The sequence below is a fragment of the Sorghum bicolor genome, chromosome 6 (genome assembly GCF_000003195.3).
Source record: "Sorghum bicolor cultivar BTx623 chromosome 6, Sorghum_bicolor_NCBIv3, whole genome shotgun sequence".
NCBI classification, from domain to species: Eukaryota; Viridiplantae; Streptophyta; class Magnoliopsida; order Poales; family Poaceae; genus Sorghum; species Sorghum bicolor.
Window position 1 is genome coordinate 56,226,832 of NC_012875.2, and position 21,936 is coordinate 56,248,767.

General features: G+C 41.8%; 3 protein-coding genes across 3 annotated transcripts; 2 read left to right on the plus strand and 1 right to left on the minus strand.

Moving 5' to 3' along the window:
- LOC8063964 (peroxisomal 2,4-dienoyl-CoA reductase) lies at positions 195–2,483 on the plus strand. Its single transcript, XM_002447044.2, has 5 exons — positions 195–594; positions 1,021–1,180; positions 1,397–1,566; positions 1,658–1,880; positions 2,141–2,483. The coding sequence occupies exons 1-5, from the start codon at positions 409–411 to the stop codon at positions 2,293–2,295; spliced, it is 894 nt and encodes a 297-aa protein (XP_002447089.1). The 5' UTR covers positions 195–408; the 3' UTR covers positions 2,296–2,483.
- On the plus strand, positions 2,680–7,463 carry LOC8063965 (MADS-box transcription factor 31). Its single transcript, XM_002447045.2, has 8 exons — positions 2,680–3,801; positions 4,502–4,724; positions 5,778–5,847; positions 5,939–6,100; positions 6,248–6,292; positions 6,378–6,422; positions 6,543–6,802; positions 6,923–7,463. Coding segments are annotated over exons 2-8 (771 nt in total). The 5' UTR covers positions 2,680–3,801; positions 4,502–4,536; the 3' UTR covers positions 6,924–7,463.
- LOC8063966 (DNA (cytosine-5)-methyltransferase 1) lies at positions 8,026–17,705 on the minus strand. Its single transcript, XM_002448480.2, has 20 exons — positions 17,215–17,705; positions 17,005–17,101; positions 15,379–15,486; positions 15,166–15,303; positions 14,989–15,088; positions 11,506–11,684; positions 11,357–11,422; positions 11,057–11,272; positions 10,863–10,921; positions 10,722–10,788; positions 10,301–10,630; positions 10,142–10,210; positions 9,985–10,071; positions 9,835–9,922; positions 9,589–9,710; positions 9,414–9,518; positions 9,227–9,270; positions 9,064–9,133; positions 8,769–8,872; positions 8,026–8,604 (listed from the first exon to the last, which is right to left on the minus strand). Exons 1-20 carry the CDS (start codon positions 17,703–17,705, stop codon positions 8,403–8,405), a joined length of 2,742 nt encoding a protein of 913 aa, XP_002448525.1. The 3' UTR covers positions 8,026–8,402.

Consider the following 21,936-nt stretch of genomic DNA (forward strand, 5'->3'; position numbering starts at 1 on the left):
CCGAACACGGTTTTTTTTTGCCCTCAAGGGCATATGCTCCCACTCTCTCCACCACTGGATTCGCATCGAGAAGTGTGCAATCACACATCTCAAAGCAGATTCGTATTGAGATGTGTGTTTGCACACTTCTCAATGCGAATCCAGTGATAGAGATAGTGAGAGCATATGCCCTTGAGGGTAAAAATAACTTTACCATTATAAACAAGATGGACAGAGCCCGCCGCCGGCAGCCATAGCAGCCAACGCGAAACTTCAGCTTCCGCCGTCCTCCTCCAGTCCTCCCGAACCCAAACAAACCACCAGCCAACTGCCAAGTACTCGTTCGGTGCTTCCCCATCTGCGCCCGCCCGAGGTCTCCGGAACCGCGAGGCCGTCGCCGGCGCGCGCGAGATTTGAGCTGAGGAGGCTATGGAGTCCCCGTTCCGCGCGGACGTGGTCAAGGGCAAGGCGGCGCTGGTCACCGGCGGGGGATCCGGCATCTGCTTTGAGATCGCCGCCCAGCTCGCGCGGCACGGCGCGCAGGTCGCCATCATGGGCCGCCGCCGCGAGGTCCTCGACAAGGCCGTCTCCGCGCTCCGCTCCCAGGGCCTCCAGGTGCGTCCCCCCATCGACTCCCTACGCCGCGGTTCTTGGGCTCCTGCCTCGTAATTGGGGGGCGACCTTTTGCTCTCTCCTTATAAGTATACTGCCTTAATTAACGTTGCTAGCAGTTATGAAGTGCATTTGCTAGCTGTGCATATCGTATTGCTTATCATGTGACATGTGGTAAGGAATGTCGGTCGGATTGCTATTCTCTAGAATTAGTTAATTGACGAATGCAGTGCATCAAACCGAACAGCTTTGCTGTTTTCAGAACTGAATGTGCCTGTGCCAAACCTGTGAAATAAAAACCGTATCCGTATGCTAGCTCCCTGCAGTGATCTCAGTGTGCTCAACTTGAACCATAGTTCTTTTTCTTTGGGATACAGATATAAAACCAGTGTTACCCTTTAATGATCTAAAGATCGGTGCGACATGCAGGCTGTTGGTTTTGATGGAGATGTCCGCAAGCAGGAGGATGCGGACAGAGTTCTCGCTGCGACAGTTGCGCATTTCGGCAAGCTTGACATTCTTGTAAATGGTGCAGCCGGCAACTTCCTTGCTTCCCCGGAGGATTTGACGCCCAAGGGATTCCGGACTGGTACTTCCTCAAAGTGCGCTCTTGTTTTCCATTCAGATCAGTGGAGCTCTTTGTTGCCAATTGTCAGCAATACACTGAGTCTTTGGTTTGGGCGATTGCGCTTGCCTCTAGATCAGCAACTCCATGCCTATGCTAGATCAAAAACTTGTTTATTTTACTTTGCTTATTATTACGCTTTTTCAGAGAAGTTTGAATTGACCAAATTTCTCTCTGCAGTTCTTGAGATTGACACTTTGGGTACATACACAATGTGCTATGAAGCCCTCAAGTATCTGAAAAAGGGTGGGCCTGGAAAAGGCCCGTCCACTGGTGGCCTAATCATTAACATAAGTGCAACACTGCATTACACTGCGTCTTGGTACCAAATTCATGTCTCTGCTGCTAAGGTACCTGGTTCTCTTCTCTGAACCACTCCTTAATAAGAGAAAATAATTGGAATAGGCAGTTGTTTTTTTTTTGATGTATTCGTTTGCATAGGCTGGGGTTGATAGCATCACAAGATCACTGGCTCTGGAATGGGGAACAGATTATGACATTAGAGTCAATGGGATTGCACCTGGACCAATTCAAGACACCCCAGGAGTGAGGAAACTTGCACCTGAAGAGATGAGCAAGGGGCTGCGAGAACTGATGCCATTATTCAAATTTGGGGAGAAGCAGGACATAGCAATGGCTGCACTCTACCTTGCTTCTGATGCAGGTTGGTTCTGTTCTACATGTTTCCTAACCAGATTATTATAAGTCAGATACTCTCAGAATGTCAACAAGAACCGTGCACCACTTACCTGAAACTTGAAGGTCATATCAAAGATCTTGTCTACAGAGCTAATAGAATTAGGTAGCTATGTATTGTATTTTTTGTTGTTTTAGGTGTGATCTGAAGGAGTCAATAGAGCTGTGAAACACTTAGAATTCAGCTGAAACACAGACATTTGACATGTTTTGTAATCTTGTTTGCAGGCAAATATGTAAATGGGACTACACTAGTGGTTGATGGAGGTCTTTGGTTAAGTCACCCTCGCCATATTCCCAAAGAGGAAGTGAGGGAGCTTTCAAAGGTTGTCGAGAAAAAAGTTAGGACCTCTGGTGTTGGTGCGCCGACCAGCAAATTGTGATTGCATTTGTGTGATCTGTAGTATCAATCAATATTTTACTATGAAACTTTATTGTCTATGTGGTTCTTGTATTCTAACTAGCGAGTTTGTTTACGTGAGTAAGTTCAAATATTTATAGTACGTTTTCACTTCTAAGTTCCATTGGGAATGTTTTGATTGATAAGTGGTGCCAGCCAAGATGTTTGTCACCGAATGTTCACATATGTCACAAAATACAGCATTATTGTCCTTCATCTCTGCATATTGTTAGTGAGGATAAATATATGTGTGAAACATTGCAAATGGGCACTTCAGTTGTAGCTACTGCAAAACTAGGAAAGTGAGAGGATTTATATGTGTAACAAAACATGTAACAACTATAGACCATATACCCAGTGTGAACACAATGAAGATCTTCAAGAGAGAGAAAACCAGACGCTGACAGGCAAACAAAGTTGTGTGATTCTCCTCCTGTGCCTCAACTGCCACATGAGAAGGAGAGAATCATTTCTTTGCCTTATAAGTCACTATGATGGTGCCGTGAACTCCTTTGGAGGTATCCAGTTTAAGAAAAAGCTCTTCTACCATCTTGTTCTGCACTTCTGCTGGTCTTTGATCATGACTCATGGATGATGATCTAAACTCTGACTGTACCAGTTCACAAGCTTCTTTCTGAAAAAAATCTCCCCTAGAGTAAGGCTTGGGAAATCAAAGTTTCTGAACTAATTATGATTATTACATGAATTATTGCTTTCATCTTAGAACTTAGAGGCAGTATCTATGAAACGACTGATGGTATGTGTCTCTTTTAATTAGGATATTGAAATTTGCCATGATAACCGAAAACTGTAACCCAAGAACTTTAGTTTGGTGCCAACAACAAAATTATAGCAGGATATCTGTGAGATGTCATGTATTTGACTATGCCTGACATTAAGTAGGTGTGTAGTGTGGACCCGAAGCTACCTATGGAAACTGGAAAGCATTATTGGCCCTACTTATTCCATGTCTTGGTCAATTCTAGCCTTGCCATCTTATAGATGCAGCCTAGATGCAAAGCTCATCGTCTGCTATGGGCAGTTACCAGTCCACAGCACGGTTCTTTGTGCTTTTCAGCATTGCCATTTTCAGTCATCTGGTGCCATCTCTGATACACACACATGCTGCACAACATGCATTACTTGCAAGTAGTTGATTCACAAGGACATACTGTTGTTGGATGTGATAGTTTGCCTGATAGAGATTTGTAGCGTACATGCTAGGCTCAAAGTCTGATCCGTACATACTAATTGATAAATGAACAGACAATAGAAAGTTAAGTACTATAAACTTCGCCATTTACTTAATTTCTGCATTTGTAGTTTGATATTTTCCTTATCTGTGATATCTAGTGGGACAGCAGGACAGGTGATGGTGTGAACAATGACTTTCACAAAAATAAACTCGAGATGAGGAATTCTGTAGACCATGTATAAAGGCGACCAGCCCCCCTTTGCTTCCCTCTATCTTCAGAAGAAGCAGATACAGGTGATAGCACTCCTCCATGAAATCTCTCTCTCTCTCTCTCTCTCTCTCTCTCTCATATTCTCATCCGGCAACTTAGTACAAGATACAAGAAGAGTTTTTTTTTATAGACCTGCTCATGCTTTAATCCATTTGATCTTCATGAAAGTTTGATTTTTCTGAAATATAAGCACTACACACTACTAGCATTTGTACCTGTATAGATAAGTTTCCATTGAATCCTGCATGTGAAACTAATGCTTTCATCTCTCATGACTTTGATGATTTGAAGCCATTTGATATCATCTCTTGGTCATGCATATGAAATCTTTTCATCTTCTTGTGCTTATGAAATGTTTTCATCTTCTCAAGCTTTTTAAATCCATTGATCTTCATGAAAGTTTGATTCTTCTGGACCAACCGTTACTTTTGTTGAAGTTCACAAATTAGGGAATTAAATATAAGCACTGCACTGCACAGTTATACTATCTTTTGTGCCTGCATGAATAGCTTTCCAAGTTTCTATCCTATCCCGCATCTGAAAGACTGAAACTGTTTGTTATTATCTCTCATGATCTATACGTTCAAAAAAATCTCTCATGATCTAGGTGATTCGAGACCATTTGCTTTTATCTCCTCTCACACATATGAAATCTTTATTTGCTTCTTGTCATGGTTGTACTTTGGTATCCTGAAGCATGACTGTCAGCATATGTTCTGGTAGGTTGAATAGGAAAGAAGAAGCACCAAGCTGTACCAATGGGGCGTGGAAAAGTAGAGCTCAAGAAGATTGAGAATCCAACAAACCGCCAAGTTACCTTCTCCAAGAGGCGGATGGGGTTGTTCAAGAAGGCAAACGAGCTAGCCATTCTTTGTGATGCGCAAATCGGAGTCATCATATTCTCTGGAAGTGGCAGGATGTATGAGTACTCCAGTCCTCCATGGAGGTGCGTGAAAGTCTTTCCCATTTCATATCATCCATCCTTTTGTTCATTTTCATCTTTGAGGAGAAGTAGGAAAGTTTAGATATGACATAGTTCCAAAGATCATGTGGTTGAAGTTTCTTACTATCCTTAGGCTTGTTTAGTAGTCCTGCAATTTTACAAATTATTCTTTTTCATTTACTATCTCCAGTTGAACAAATCATGTATACATTGTTTTTCAATTTTTTGTGGGACATGTCTTGCAATATACAAGATTCAGCTTATTTTTTAGTATGGTTATGGTAAAACACGACAGTATCATGAGCAGTTTAAAACTGATTTGTTCCTACCAATTGTAATCTTTTAACTTAGCATACGACCTTTTAACTTAACATACATTGGTCTGCAAAGACAATGCGACATCGATCAGCTAAGTGTTACATACTGGTACCATGTTATGTCATTTAGTTTCAATGAAGACATCCTTCCATAGTGAGTGACCGTCTCGAGTTCTGTATCTCCAGTTAAACATTCTTAAATCATACATTTATTGTTTCTTTTTTTTGTTGCAGAGTAGCAAACAGCTTTGACAGATACCTGAAAGCCCCTAGAACTCAGTTATCATTTTTATGGGCAAGTAGAGTTTTCAGATGTGGTGTAGTCACCAGTATGTTGTTTTGTCTTGTCATATTTTTTCAAGACACACCTTGTGGTAGGAATTTCTGAAGCTTGTTTATTCTGCTATAAGGTTTTTGACTTTAGTAATGACATCAAAGTTTCATGAGAGCTTCAGAAATGATTTGTAATCATTCTTGCCAACTACAATCTTATAATTTGGCATACATAATGGAACCTTTCTAACTTAGATATACAATTTAAATTCTTCAAAAAGAAGAGATGATGATCAGGTGCATGGTGGTATAATACTGTATACTGGTATCATATTGCTAACGGGACCCTTTTTTCACGGTCCATACTAACAGTTGATAGTTTCTATAGTAATTCTTTATGACTGAGTGCCGATCAGGGGTTTTACAAAGTTTTTATATCATATATTACTGCTTCTTTTGGTTGCAGAATAGCAAGCATCTTTGACAGATACCTCAAAGCCCCTAGTACCCGTTTTGAGGAGATGGATATCCAGCAGGTACGCCAATTCTCTTGAACCAAGACACTGATCTCTGTGTTTCCACTGATGTAACCTGACCTAATATTCTCCCCTCTCATTTTCCATGAAGAAAATCATCCAGGAGATGACTAGGATGAAGGATGAGAGGAACAGGCTGAGGATGATCATGGCACAGTACATGGGGGAGGATCTGGCCACATTCTCCGTGCAAGATCTGAGCAACCTTGAACAGCAGATCGAGTTCTCGCTCTACAAAGTTCGCCTGAGGAAGGTAATTAAGCACTGACTAGCACGCCGACAGATAGATTGATGGAGTAGCCTTGTAGGTTCTTAGTTCTTTATCCTATTGTTAAAAAAACACACTCTTGGGAGACGCCTCAGTGCTAACGTTGAACACCCTTTGTTTTGTTTCTGGCAGCAAGAGCTACTTGACCACCAGCAGCTGCTCGAGATCCGCCAAAGGGTACTCTGCATTCCTCCCTCTCGTGGTAGCCTGTACACATCGATCGAGTTTTGACAGAGTTCTCTTTGCTCCTGAATTTCCACAGGAGATGCACATACCAGGAGAGCAGAGCGGCTACCTATGCCTCATGGTAAGAAGACTGAAGACGGCTGGCCCTTCTCCTGACCAGCCTCACCAAGTCAAGTGATCACCTTGTTTGTTCCAAACCTTTTCTGCACCTGAATGGCTGTGACCTGTGATGAAAAAACAGAACCAGGCTATTGCGAGGGGGCAGCAGCAGCAGCAGGCTCAGGCAGGCGAGATGGCGGGAATTAACCAGAGGCCATTCCCGTGGTGGGACGTGGGGGCCAGTGGCAGTGGCAGCCAGAGTCAGCAGCAGCAGCTGCCCGGCCGGGACGCGGCGGAGTCGTCGATGACGGCGCTGCAGCTGTCGCCGCAGCTGCACGAGTACAGGCTCCAGCCACGGCAGCCCAACCTGCAGCAGGACGCCAACGTCCATGGCTGGCTCTGGTAAGCTCTGCTCTGCCTGTGCTGCTTTGCTGTTGGTTCAGAGGACTTCTGCATGCATATGATCGACCGTACGTACGTTCTCAACTCTGACGGACGGGATGGTGGTGTCGATGCCTGCAGATGAACGAGACGACGCTGAACATGCAGCTCCTCAGCTTGTGACCTGTTCTAGTCCTTGCAGTGTCTTCATTTTCCATAGCTTCAGCCAACGTGCCCTGCTGAAAATAAACTTACTGGAGTTCACTTAATTAAATTTGTGCTAGGTTGTCATCGCGGTTGCTCGTGTTGTGTAATTGGGGTGCCGTCAACGAGTAACAGAAGCAGTAGCAGTAGAAGTAACAGTAGTAGTAGCAGCAGCAGCAGGACAGCACAGCACAGCATCTTTGCCTATGCCTTGTTGCTTTTGTGCTGCCAAGGATGAGTCTGCGTGCTTCAAACGTTTGGCTTGCATAGTTACACTTACATCTGCTACTATAGTATATGATGTATTTGGTCCATGACTACCTACTACCCGGTCAAGGCAAGGCCGACATGCTACAACGGATCTTGAGTATGTTGAGCAATTCTGCCATAAATAAACCCTTTAATGCTAAATTGCTAATGTGCACCAGCAGCATCTCAGACGCAAAGACTGAACTGAATAGTGTGAGAAGGTTGCATCTCAGGCCCAATTTTGAGAACTACTACTTCCATCCCCTAATGAAATGCAATTTTTGTTACACAGTTCTAAATAAATATCATTAGATAATCATAAAATATATTTTGATAGATGTCTATTTAGAGTCATAAATGTTATTGATTTTTTGTATAAACTTCGTCAATTCAAAAAAGTTGATTCAATCCAAACTTAAAATTGCATCCATTTTAAGACAGAGGTAGTACAAATAAAACTACACATAGGCAAGTTTATCACACATTCGACATCCTCAACATGACTCATCTTGTCAATCAAACTATCTTGTATGCTGTCTCTAGGCTTATTTGGGTACTTTCATATCTACCTCAATCCACATATATTCAAATGAATTAAGGTGAATACAAGTATCCAAACAAATCCTTAAGCTATCCTTTTCACACAATAGTAGGCAAAATATTAGGATGTAAAGGTGCTTATTGTAAGTTTTATTCCTACACTCTTGTGAAAATAAATGCAAATACTACATGATGACTCAATCACTCAAACCATTCAGTACTCAACTACAGTGGATGAAAATTTGCTCACGTTGAACAAGGGTCAAATGTTATCTTACTTGCATTTAACAAGAATGAATAAATGTTTTCAAACCTCAACCTACACGTACATTACGAAGCCTCAACCTACACGTACATGACGAAGCCTCAAATCAGCAGATAAACTGAAATGACACGAGAAACATCAGCCACAAATAGGCGGGCCGATGAATAAATGTTTTGAAACCTCAACCTACAGTACAACAAGCACTCGAGCTCGAGTGCACCCTGCCTACATTCATCACCAATCATAAGAATCAGCACGATGCACTGATTATTTATTGGTAGACATGCTATCGGTTGGGCTCGAACCCAACCAAAGATGCTCCTGCCGTTGGCTGTTGGCCTGCTCAGCTCAGCTCTGATCCTCTTACTGCTCAACAACCTCCCCTACAGGAGTGCCAACAGGAGAGGCCCTCGCCTGCACCGCAGTTCGCCCCAAAGCGGTGAAACTTGGAGGCAGCTGGTACAGAGGGTGACTCCCCTCAGATTCGCCCAGGTAGGCTTGCCCCAGACAGTAGCCCAGTGCCCGGGCAACAGGGACAGCTACTGCATTTCCAACTTGAATATACCTATCACCATCAGAGAAAGCACGCATGTTCAGAGGCAAGGATTACAATGCAGCATAATCCTGCTTCTGATTTCAAGAGCTGAAACTGACTGTTCAATGGTTTACTGCTGACAACTTTCAAGAGTGACTAGATCACGTACAGGCAAACTGAAAAGAGGAACTTACTTCTCCTTGATGGGGCCAAACAATCGGTAGTAATCAGGGAAGCCCTGCAACCTTGCGTTCTCCCGGATAGTCAGGACTCTTGCTTGAGTCGGATGCAATATAATCTGACAACAACATATTCCATCAGGATCATATGCAGACAACACTAGCAGTAAAGACAGTTGCAGGGATTATCATAAAGGGGTGCAATATAATCTGATAACAACATATTCGATCAGGATCATATGCAGACAACACTAGCAGTAAAGACAGTTGCAGGGATTATCATAAAGGGGTAGTTTGTACTGAAGCTGACCTGGTTGTGAGGCTCTGCTCTGGTTACAACTGTAGGAACTGTCTCATCCCACCACAGGCGTCCAAATGGCCTACAACAACATATGTAAGGACAAGTAACCAATAACCTATTTTTTTCAAAAAAAACAAAGAAAGAAAGAAAGCGGGACCATTTTGTAACTTACTTGAGTGATTTACCCTTGATGAATGACATCGCATAGTCAGGAACCTAGATAACAAAGATTTGTGCAAAATCTTATCATGTCTTAACCATGAATCTTACAGTAGTTGCAGCATCTCATCAGATATGAGTCTGAATATGTAACATAAATGTTGCACTTTATGGAAACAACAGCACGAAATAACACATACCAGTGGTTTCCCAGATGAAAGTTTCACACGCTCGATTTCTGGATCCCACTCAACAATATTGTTTGCTCCAACCTTGACACCCTTTAGGTCACGGAAGTTGGCTCCCTGTCATTGGAAAGAGTGTGATTATTTCAGGAACAACAAAGGAAGGCACAAACACTATCAAGCCACCAACCTTCTTGACAGGAATTTGTTGAACCCGCTCATAATCATCGTTATTAAGCCGTAAGGGCTGGTGATCCAAGAGCTTGCCTTTGTCTGGACCAGCCTCCTCACCAAAGGACCAATCCAACATGTCTGAAAGAATAAAACAGAGTGAACTTGCTGCAGTAGTAGCAATTTAGCAAAGGACCAAGAAAAAAAAGGTGGTTCTTCTGAAATTCATGGAGAAAGTCAACCAGTAAAGCTCACTGGCCCTTACCTTTACGACTAAGTCGAATGTAACGCTGGAATTCCGTCTTGGGGGAACCACCATACTCCATTACCTCTTTAGGTTGATGGTTTTCAACCTGCAGAGAAGAGTAAGATTGCATGCACATTGAGAAATGTATGAACTTGAGAAAACACTTGCCTTTGGTAAATCTGAAATTGCATCACCAAGAAGCAAAGCTTTCTTCAGGTGTGGTTTTTGTTTCTCATCATATGCAACCATACATTGCTGTAAACAATTCAGTTGGTCAACAGATTTTACACATTCCAAAGGATTTCAAAGTAGTGATTGCACTTACCGAAAAGGCATTTGGGGTGTTTCCACGTACTACAACATCATATGTAGGCAGAGGATACTTAGGGAGCACCTACATTGTCAAATACAACTGATTAGCCAGCAGTCAACAGTGCAATATAAATGTAACAAAGCATATAAAACATCAAGGTAAGAAACAAACCATGGAAGAAAGAGCACCCCAGAGGAACACACGCATCCTGAACTGTGGCAGACCATAGCAGCCTGCCACCATCATTCCAAGGCGTGCTTGGTACTTCATAGCAACTAGGCAGCTCAAAGCATATTTTCCTAGGTAGCCATCAGCAAATTTGAGTATGTCTACAACATTTTCCATGAGAACATACTTGGGCTTCAAGTAAGCCACAATATCCATGAAAGTCACCATTTGCTTGTTTTTCTCATCTTTAAGTGGCTCATCACGGTTTCTGAACCGATTAAACCCACTGATACCTTGACATGGTGGACCTCCACATATGACATCAACATCACCCTTTTGAAAGAATAGATTAGGTAGATATCACCAAATGAAAATGGGGAACTAAACAAACAGGGAGGAAAACCACACCCAACTAAATACTCACAGGCAGCGGGAGAATTCTTCTTCTGTGCCCTTCTTGTACAAACTCTCTAATTTTCAGCGGGCAGTCACTGGTTTGTGAAACAAGGATTAGAGTGCAAACAGATGTACAAGGCAACAAGCAGATGACATACCAAATACGAACCTCAGGTTATCAATCGGTTCCCATGTATCCTCTTCAGGACCATATCCTTCCCACTGGACCTGCAGAAATCTAGCATTACAACAAAACACACAGAAATATCCATTGCTTGAAAAGCTTAGTTTTTTCTATATTGCCATAGTAATTGAACTTTTTTTCTTGGTATCAAGTACAGATGAACAGACAACGTTAAGTACCTTAAAATAGATGCCATCTTTCCTTCCACTACCACCATAGCATATTCCAATAAGCTTCTCTACAACAAATTCGTCCTTGTCAAGAGGGCTGCCTTCATCCTCTTGATCCTCTGAACCTGCTAAATTCGAATCCACATCTTGATGGACATATTTCTCACATAGGACTGCCCATTCCTTGAGGAGAGCAAGAAACTCATCGGCTTTCTCATTTCGCACCTACATTCAAAGATCCAAAGGAACTTTGTGAGAGCAGCTGGACAAAACAGATGGAATATCCAAGATGCAGTTTACTATCCATACTTCAGTCTGGGGATGATTGTACTTCAAACTTTGGCACGCAAAACTGTTAAGATCAACAGCCCATCGCTGCAAATCATAGCCAGAACAATAGAATTAGTGCTGAGACCATGAACACATTCTATCCAACAGATAAATAGGTAGAAGATTACAGTTTCAAGTTTCAAGCCAGAAAGAGCTGCACCCAAGCAAAGACCAGTGGACATGCCCCCACAGCCAGAATACAGATCAAGAAGGGTTGCTGTCCTCTCTGGCATACTAGATGGCGCCTCCAGATCCACATCATCAGAAGAAATACCCGAAGCGGTTTCACTACCTGACTGCCCATTTTCTAGTAAAAAACAAGTGTCAGGGTTTGTAAAAAAACATAAACTTTTAACAAGTACTTTCTCAAGTTTGACTAGATTTGTAGAAAATACGTGCAACATTTATATCTCCAAATATTTAACGATCTATCTAATGATACTAATTATGTATTATAAATATTAATATTTTTTATATATAGTTAGTGAAAGTTAAGAAAAGCTGACTTCTATTTTGGGACAGAGGCAGTATCAAAGTTAATCATTGTAGACTGTTCAAACCAGTTTTAGTTATTGAGCTACATACACCAACCATTGCACTCACAAGCCTAAGCTGATAAGGAATTGCGCAATTCAGTTATATTTAATACCTATCACATGGAAGCTCCCCCTCACGTAAAATAGAAGTAGATAACAAATCAGTGTATAAACATTTATGTTAAAATGATCAAGGTCAAAATTTTAAACATATTTGGCAATCCAAAATCCCTCTGAAAATTAAAATATTTGTGTGGCTTCTTCAAAATACTATCCTTACTAAGGACAACCTCACGAGGAGAAATTGGAAAGGAAGCGAAATACAGTATATGCCTTTTAAACAGAAAAGGAATCAGTGGAACATCTCTTTGTTGGATGGATGGATGACAGTGAAATACATTTTGATTCTGATTGCTGTGCCCTTGGAGTCAGTTGCAAACCTTGTAATAATGATCAGTTTTGGGTTTGGATCAAGCTTTGTTTACCGAATGGTAAACTGGTATATGCAGTGAGGCTGGCAGCTGTGTCAAGCAATATGGTGCACAAGAAATGTTGTTTGTTTTGAGGACAAAAGAACCAAATCCCCCTCTAAGATTATCTATATGATGTGCTCCTTTCTTGATTATTGGGCAGGCTTGCAAAAGCCAGACATAGAAAGGCAAATGAAGCAAGGAGCAGAGAGTTGAAGGCAATGGCACTCTACTTCCACAAGAAAGTCACAAAGGATGGCGACCAACCAGCAATGCATCATTCATACGGTTGGGTGATCATCTTTGACGCAATATCAGGCCATGATTCACGCTGAATATATCACATGCTGAAAGTCTTCCCCGTCGCACACAATGGTTCTATTAGGCATCATGAGCCATGTTGGAGCTCATTTCAATCCATTACAACATAGTGTTAATTTTGGCACAAGATCAGGCCGTGATCCCACCACTTTTGCCAAAGGTGGACAGCTCATTTATACTTCAACACTCTCCCTCCCAATATTTATATAGTACACATCAAGCATCAAGACTATATTTCTAGTTAGTTGGCTACTTACCTGTGAGATTTGACTCTATATATTTATATATGGACATCAAGCATCAAGGTCAAGGGGGAGGAAGAAGCAGGCAGCAGGGAAGAGTGAGGAGGAAGCAAGCAGTAGCGGGCTACTTGGATTGGAGCTGGAATGGGGAGGAAGAAGCAGGCAACAGGGAAGAGGGAGGAGGAAGCACCAGGCAGCAGGGAAGAGGGAGGAGGAAGCAGCAAGCAGCACGAGCAGGAGCAGCAACTCAGTAGCTGACGGCTGGAGTGGGAGTGAGGACTGAGAAGAGAGTGGGGGTGAAGTTATAAGGAAAACCCTAATGGGCCTGACCCAGTTAAATATATCCCAGGCCAAAAGCCTAATCAAGTGCTACAGACCCTAATCAAGACGATTAATCATGATTAATCGACGATTAATCGGAAGATCAGGTTTTTAATCGCTCTAATCGAATCGGAGGCCCTAATCAAGTGCTACAGACCGATAAGGATGATTAATCGCGATTAATCGGACGATCAGAAAACACTGCTCCCTCCCTGGCAGGCTCAGTCACTCATGCCTCAAATATTATGGAAATAGAGGTCAACTATATTTATTTTATTTAATTGCACTAGCCAAGATTCAAACTCGAGACTTCTCACCTCTAGCACTAATACCATATTGAGTATTGAGTTGCATGCACCAACCAATTCAAACCAAAAGTTTGACCTGTTAGGCAAAGGTGGGTAATTCACTTATATTTCAACACTGCATGCACTAATCAAAGTTAACCCAATAAACCTAGGATGGAGTACAGGCATGTTGTTTGAGCTTTTACTTTTCAAAATTGTTTTTGCAGAATAGCTTTTGAATGAATAAATATCTTTTTTAGGGACATCGATAGCTGCTTTCCAAGCACTCCTATCTAAACAAAGATCTCTAGGTATATTCCAACCCTTTAAATGTCTTTTTATTGCCTCCCCCCATGTCAGCTTCAGTCTTCCTCTACCTCTCCTCACATTGATATCTCGACTTAGGACTCCACAATGCACTATGCCCAAGGTTCGGCTAGGCGTCGAGTAGGCGGCGATTAGGCGCTAGGCGAAGCCCGTCGCCTCGACTATGGCCATAGTCGCGCTTCGAGGCGCTGGGCGGCGCGGAGTCGGCGCTGGGCGGGCGCAAGCGCGGCCAATTTAGCGCGCTAAATCGGAGAGCGGGAGGATTTCCCGCGCGGCCATGAAACGAAGGCGCGGGAGGAATAGAAGGGAGCGCGGCGTCATTCACTCGTCCCCGAGTCAGATTTGGTCGTCCCTGCCGCCGGTCCTCGTCGCCGGGCGACCTCCCTGCAGGTCCTGCTCCTCCTCTGCTCCTCATCTTCTCCTCCCCTGCTCCTCCAATCTCCTCCCCTGCTAATCCCCGAGGCGCCCCCCGCTGGTCCTGCTCCTCCTCCGTCGGTCCTGCTCCTCCCCTGCTCCTCCAAGTCCCCAAGGTGAGCTCCCTTCCCTCCCAGCTCCTCCCCTGCTCATCTCCCCTCTTTGCTCTTTGCTCTTTGTTCAGTAGCATGCACATTAGTTGTAACTCATATATAGTAGTTATATATAAATATATATATATAATATATATAATTTATGGCTTATATTGCCAAAACGCCTAGGAAAACGCCTAGGAGCGCCTAGGACCGAGTACTCCCGACTAGGCGCTAGGCAATGGGTCAGCGCCCCGATTACGCCTAGCGCCTAGCTGAACCTTGACTATGCCTCATAAGGTCTCCTTTGGACATGACCAAACCAATAGACTAAAAAAATAACTAATTGCACAGATTGCGACTAATTTGCGAGATGAATTTTTTAAGCTTAATTAGTCCATGATTTGACAATGTGGTGCTACAGTAAACATTTGCTAATGATAGATTAATTAGACTTAATTAATTCATTTGATGTGACATCTGTTAAACTTTAGTCCATGCATCCAAACACCCCCTGAGTAGTATCGTTGCACTAATTTAGCAAAGCAAGTAAATTGCATTCAGCTAGTCAACCAAAAAAGGATGATGTAGAAGCAATTACCTGATGAGATATTAGCAAATGTAGAATATGCAACAGAGTACGACATGTCATAGTATAGGTCACAATGCTCTATCAGCTGAGCCTTGGCTTTTGGATCCATCTAAGGCAAAAAAAACAGTTAGAGTGAGAAACATTATGTGCATAGCAAAACCATAAAGCTCTCATCAGGGGACTTACATTTGGATCCACATGGACTATCTTGACCTTGGAGATGATGCAATCAAGCACATTGTCATTCTTTTCCTCAGAAAGAAAAACACGTCTAGGGTCATGCTTGTGGCCATCAACATTAATGGACACCAAAGAATTGATAACCTGCACTGATAGGGTTCAGTTTTATGCTACTTCTTGACATGAATGATTAGAAATGACACAAAGCTCAATACGCACCGTATCCTCTGCACGGAAGAACCAACGGCAAGTAAAATAGTGACACCGATCAGTCCCTTCAAAAAATTCAGTAATGCGGCCAATGTAATCTGCCTCATTTTCTCCAGCCTAAAATATGCAAAAAGCAATCATAAACTTAAGGTCAGTAACTAACTAACTATTATTAAAGAACATATAAAAAGATTTGATGTGAGAGCAAAATCATCCAGTGGTATTGTACACAACCATTAGTTTGAGCACTCTTGTTCATTGCATCATCAGTATTTATGTACAGTTGAATTAATAAGAACTTTCATGAAAGTAAAGTTTAAGAGACAAACAATACTTCCCTCTCAGGCTCTCATAGACAGGCAAATAAGACAAGAAAGTTTTCAAATAATGTCAGAGATCATAACATGATGTAAGCAATCACTAGCACAACCGCACATGCAAAATAGATGCAGGGTTAAACAGCATTTTTGTTATTAAAAATAACATCCTCTTAACATTAGAACACTTTTTCCTCAAAAACATTAGAACATTTAGTAGCATTGAAATTGTTGAACAGTTCATTTTCAACAGAATCAAAAGGATCCAACTTTTAGGAGCAGGATATACACCAAACACAGCATTGTGTAGAGACAGACATTTAGAGCACCCCTTATGTTATACTCCCTCTCACAGATACTTCACACATTTGATATTTGACCTTGCAATCTTCCATGCATATCTTTGACCACTAATTTCTTTTAGAATATAATATTATAACCCTTCCGATATAAGAGATTTGCAAGTATGTGGAATACTTATTGATGTTTGTAGTTTTGAAGGTTTGACCAAATCTTGTTCTACTCATGACCAGAGGAAGTAATACCATAAACCACTTGTTTTATATATTAAGAAGAAAGGGGTGTAAAACCCCATAACCTAAAACAACAACACACCGCACCTCACTCAAGAAACCACTGCTCGCCTATTACATCAAAAAACGCTTGACCTCGACCGAGAAAGAGTCCTAGTTTGCACTTGTCACTAGAGAGAGGAGATGAGAAATTCCTCTAGCCCCAACCAGACTCCATAGAAGTATCTCCTCTTTAATGAGCGACAAAACACCATTCAGGCTAGGGGTAATCCCATCAAACACGGAGCGATTGTGATGATTCCAGAATGACCAAGCCACCAAAATTAAGATAGAATTGACCATAAACCACTTGTTAAACACACATCACTAGGACTTGATTTTAAAGTTCAATGCTTCCTTCCATGACAATTATATGATCACAGTAACAATTATACCGTCACAGAGCATAACTTACACTTAGATGAAAAAACAACCAAACAACTAAACTAATAAGCGGCCAAACTTGGTCATCATTGCCAAGCTTGCTGCAAAAAGCACCCAAGCAGCTACTAAGGTCCTAAGCAAGGTCCTGGTCGAAGCCAAACATGCTACCAAGACAGTATTTTGTCCATACAGACTTCCAGCGTGCCACCATGTACTGCTGATCATACGCACAACTCGTCATTGGAAATGGACAATAAAAATCAAACAAGTCCTTCCTTAACAAAAACATGAGCAGAGCATAAACGAGAGCAGCAACAGCATCATGGCAAATAAAGAAGGCAATGAAAGCAATGAACAAGGACCTTGACATAGACGTCATCCCCGAGGCAGTAGACGACGTTGTCCACCTTGGCGCTCCGGTAGTGGCACTTGGCATTGAGCTCTTCGTCCTCCTCCGGTCTGCACAAGCCATGAATCAACAAACAGGGATTGCTCAGCTCACAAGTCACAACAGGGAAGCAAACATCTGGGGTCGAATCAAAAGCAAAGCAGAGTAGGGAGGGAAAAAATACTTCTTTGCGGCAGTGCTGCGCTCGTAGCGCTTAGGCCAGTTGCTGCGCGCCTCGGCCGCGGGAACGGCGTTGCCGACGAACTCCGGCTCGTGGTCGCCGCCAGCGGCGGCGCTCCTTCTCCCCACCCTCTTCTTCCCGGGCGACCCGGCCACGACCGCGGCCACCTCCTCCTGCATGGCCTGCTCATCGGCCGCCGCCTCCGCCTCCTCCTCGCCCATGGCCAGCTCCTCCTCATCGGGCTCCTCGGCACACACGTCGTCCTCCACGGGCTCCTTCCTCTCGGCCTCCCCCTTCTTCTTCCTCGCCGCCTTGGCCGGTTTGGCCTGCTTGGGCGTCGGCTTGGGCTTCTTGCCGGAAGACGGCGCCTTGCGGCTGCGCTTGGCGGAGGACGCCACCACAACCTCCTCCTCCTGGATCTCCTCTGCCTTGGCGGCACGCTTCCGGCCGGAGACACGCGTGGGCGCGGCGGGGGACGGGGAGCTCGGTGCCATGGCAGGGGCGAGACGAGGGGGTTTGGCAGGAGAGTGAGAGCTCTGGAGTCTGGACTCTGGGGGTGTAGAAATCGAATCGAAGGGGATCGAACGTGAAAACAGGGCAGAGCGGACGCGGCGGTCGGGCGGGGGGCGGAGGGAAAACGAAACCCAAAAGTTCGAGGGAGCGGGAGCGGGAGGGTATGGATTCGAATTTTCGCTCCTCACCCGCGAGGCGAGGGTTGGCAGCTTTCGGCCTTTGGCCCCTCCACCCCTGTCTCTGCCACATGACCCGGCTGTGGCCTTAGTTTACCCAAAAACTAAAAAAAATAAAATTCTTCGTCACATTAAATTTTACACCACATGTATTAAATATTAAAATAAATAAAAACAAAAATTAATTACACAGTTTATCTGTAAATCATGAGACGAATCTTTTAAGTCTAGTTACTCTATAATTAGATAACGTTTGTCAAATAAAAACAAAAATACTATAGTATTAAAATCTAAAAACTTTTTGAATCTAAACAAGACCTAGGCTTTGTTTACTTCACCCCAAAAAACAAAAAGTTTTCAAGATTTTCCGTCACATCGAATCTTTCATCACTTGCATAAAGCATTAAATATAAACAAAAATAAAAACTAATTGCACAGTTTACCTGTAAATCACAAGACGAATCTTTTGATCCTAGTTAGTCCATAATTAAATAATATTTGCCACAAACAAACGAAAGTGCTACAGTAGCGAAATCCAAAATCTTTTCGCGTCTAAACAAGGCCCTATATATGGTGGGGGTGGCTGGAGTGGTGATGGAACTGAGTGTGGGCCAGAGTTTCAGGCCTTGTTCAGTTGAGGGAAATTTTTGGTTTTGGCTACTGTAGCACTTTCGTTTGTTTGTGACAAATATTATCCAATCATGCACTAACTAGACTCAAAAGATTCAGCTCGCGAATTACAGGTAAACTGTGTAATCAGTATTTGTTTTTGTCTATATTTAATACTTCATGCATGTGCCACAAGATTCGATGTGACGGGGAATCTTGAAATTTTTTGGGAACTAAACAAGGCCTCAATTTGTTTTTTGGGTGGGGTGGGGGTAGGGGTTGGGGGTGTGTGTTTGTCACCGAGGCCTTATTTAGTTCATCCAAAAATTAAAAACTTTTTAAGGTTCTCTGTCACATCGAATCTTGCAGGTGCAGCGTATGTATGGAGCTTTAAATATAAACGAAAACAAAAAAACTAAAAGCACAGTTTACCTGTAAAATAATGAGATAAATCTTTTGAGCCTAGTTAGTCCATGATTGGATAATATTTATCAAATAAAAACAAAAATGCTACAGTATCGAAATCCAAAAAAGTTTCGGAACTAAACAAGGCCTTAGATCAAAAAATTTTAGATTTTGACACTATAGCATTTTCGTATTTATTTGACAAACATTGTCTAATCATGGAGTAACTAGGTTTAAAAGATTTGTCTCGTGATTTACGAGCAAACTGTGTAGTTAGTTTTTGTTTTCATCAATATTTAATGCTTTATATATGTGCCGCAAAATTCGATGTGACAAAGAATCTCGAAAGTTTTTGTTTTTTTAGGTGAACTAAAAAAGGCATGATACATCGAGGTTTTGGATCTAGGCCTTGTTTAGTTCACCCCGAAATTCAAATACTTTTTAAGATTCCTCGTCACATCAAATCTTGTGGCACATGCATGAAGCACTAAATATAGAAGAAAACAAAAACTAATTGCACAGTTTGTCTGTAATTTACGAGACAAATCTTTTGAGCCTAATTAGTTTATGTTTGGACAATATTTGCCACAAACAAACGGAAATGATACAGTACCGAAATCCGAATTTTTTTCGAAACTACACAAGGCTCTATTTTTTATTTGGATTCGTTTTAATATGGTAATTATATCCAACCATGGGTTAATTAGATTTAAAAATTTTATCTCGCAAATTACAGGCAAACTGTGCAAATAGTTATTTTTTATCTATATTTAATGTTTCATGTATATACCGCAAGATTCGATGCGGTGGATAATCTTAAAAAGTTTTTGGATTTTGGGTGACCTTGTTTAAGACGTGTTTAGTCTCCACGAAAAAAATTTTCATCCATCCCATCAAATCTTTGGACACATGCATGGAACATTAAATATAGATAAAAAATAAACTAATTACACAGTTTGGTTGGAAATCACGAGACAAATATTTTAAGTCTAGTTAGTCCATGATTAGTCTTAAGTGCTACAGTAACCCACATGTCTCAATGACAGGTTAATTATGCCTAATAGATTTGTCTTGCAGTTTCTAGACGAGCTATGTAATTTGTTTTTTTATTAGTTTCTAAAACCCTTCCGATATTCTTCCGACACATCCGATGTGACATCCAAAAAATTTCCATCTCCAATCTAAACAGGGCCTTAGTCCATTTTTTTTACAAAATAGACACTGTAGCACTTTCGTTTGTATTTGACGAACATTGTTCAATCATGGACTAATTAGTCTCAAAAGATTCGTCTCACAAATTACAGGTAAACTATGTAATTAGTTATGTATTTTATCTATATTTAATGCTCCACACATGTATTGCAAGATTCGATGTGACGGAGATCTGAAAAATTTTACAAAACTTTTTGGGAACTAAACAATATTCGAGCTGGTCAAAACTGCTCGCTTCCGCTTATCTGCCGAATCTGTCAGCCATTCAACAGTGTTTTTCCCTCACAACAAATCAGCAAACAATACTTTCAGCCATGGCTTATCACTTTATCAACCAAGCGAACAGAGCAACATGTGAAAAGTTTTTGATACTGTAGCACTTTTCATTTATATTTAGCAATTATTATCCAGCCATAAACTAATTAGGCTTAAAAAGATTCGTCTCGCAATTTACATGTAAATTGTGTACTTAATTTCTATTTTCGTACAAGTTCACAGTCACACATGTAAATTGTGTACTTAATTTCTATTTTCGTACAAGTTTACAGTCACACATGCAGCCTTTAGGGAACGATCAAACATAATTGAACGACTAGTGTAGGGGTATGATATGAGTAAGTTGTCAAGGGTCTGTTTGGTTTGTATAGATAAACTTTTAACTCTCGTTATATCGAATGTTTGGAAATATACATAGAGTACTAAATATAAACTATTTATGAAACTAAAAACATAGCTAAAGAGTAATTTGCGAGATAAATTTTTTGAGTCTAATTAGTCCATAATTAGATACTAATTACTAAATAAAACAAAAAAGCTATAGTACCTATTAAACCTTAACACCTTCAACCAAACACTCTCTTAAACGTCTTTAGGGAATTTGACACAGAAGAACACCGTTTGTTTTAGGAAACCTTCTCTCAAATGAGTAAAACCAGTTGTAGGGAACTACTTTTGTTTCGGTTTGCTCCAAATGCTAAGCATTCTTCCCTTTATGATATGATAAATCATAAATAATACTTTGGATCCATTCATTTGTTTTATAAATCATATTTTTTATGATATGAAAAACAAGAAGCCGCCGGTCTTATGCTTTGGATCTATTCATTTGTTTTATATATCATATTTTTTAACTAATAATATTTTTTTCTAACAATAAATCATAAATAATACTTTCAGCCAAACTTATCGGCATCGCAATCTACTGCTACTCACCAGGTCACCCCGTGACTCAGCCACGTGACGAAAAAGTTCCGATGACGCAAATGAAGCCGAAACGCAGCTGACTGCTAACCAGCTGCTGTGGTTGGGAGTTCATCAGTAGTAGGAGTTTGTAGACAAGGTAGCTGGGGTAGAAAATTAGCTCCATCTGAGTACTTATCTAACAAGGCGCCAATCGATCGGGCATCACCTTTGGCTTTACCATCTCTTTCTCTTTCTCTTTCACAACGACTCCTCGGCCTTGGACGGATCCGCAGGACAACGGCACTCGCAGCACCTGCGACTGCGAAGCTGCTGCAACCAGTTCGTGGCAAGCGATCGAGCTTGATCTTGTTGCCTCCCCTCCGCCCATTCCTCTGCCGCACAGGCTTGTTCTATTTTGGATACAAGGAGCGATGGCCGGACTAACAAAACAAGTATCGATCGATCTTGTTAACCCCCTCGCTAATCCTGATCAATAAATAGCTCAACTTACAATTAAACTGGAGTTCTTTGCTCACACGTGGCCCCCGACTGACGTGACCTGAGACGTCTTGTTCATTTGAACTTATCAGACAAATTACTCAACAGTATTTTCTATTATGACTACAAA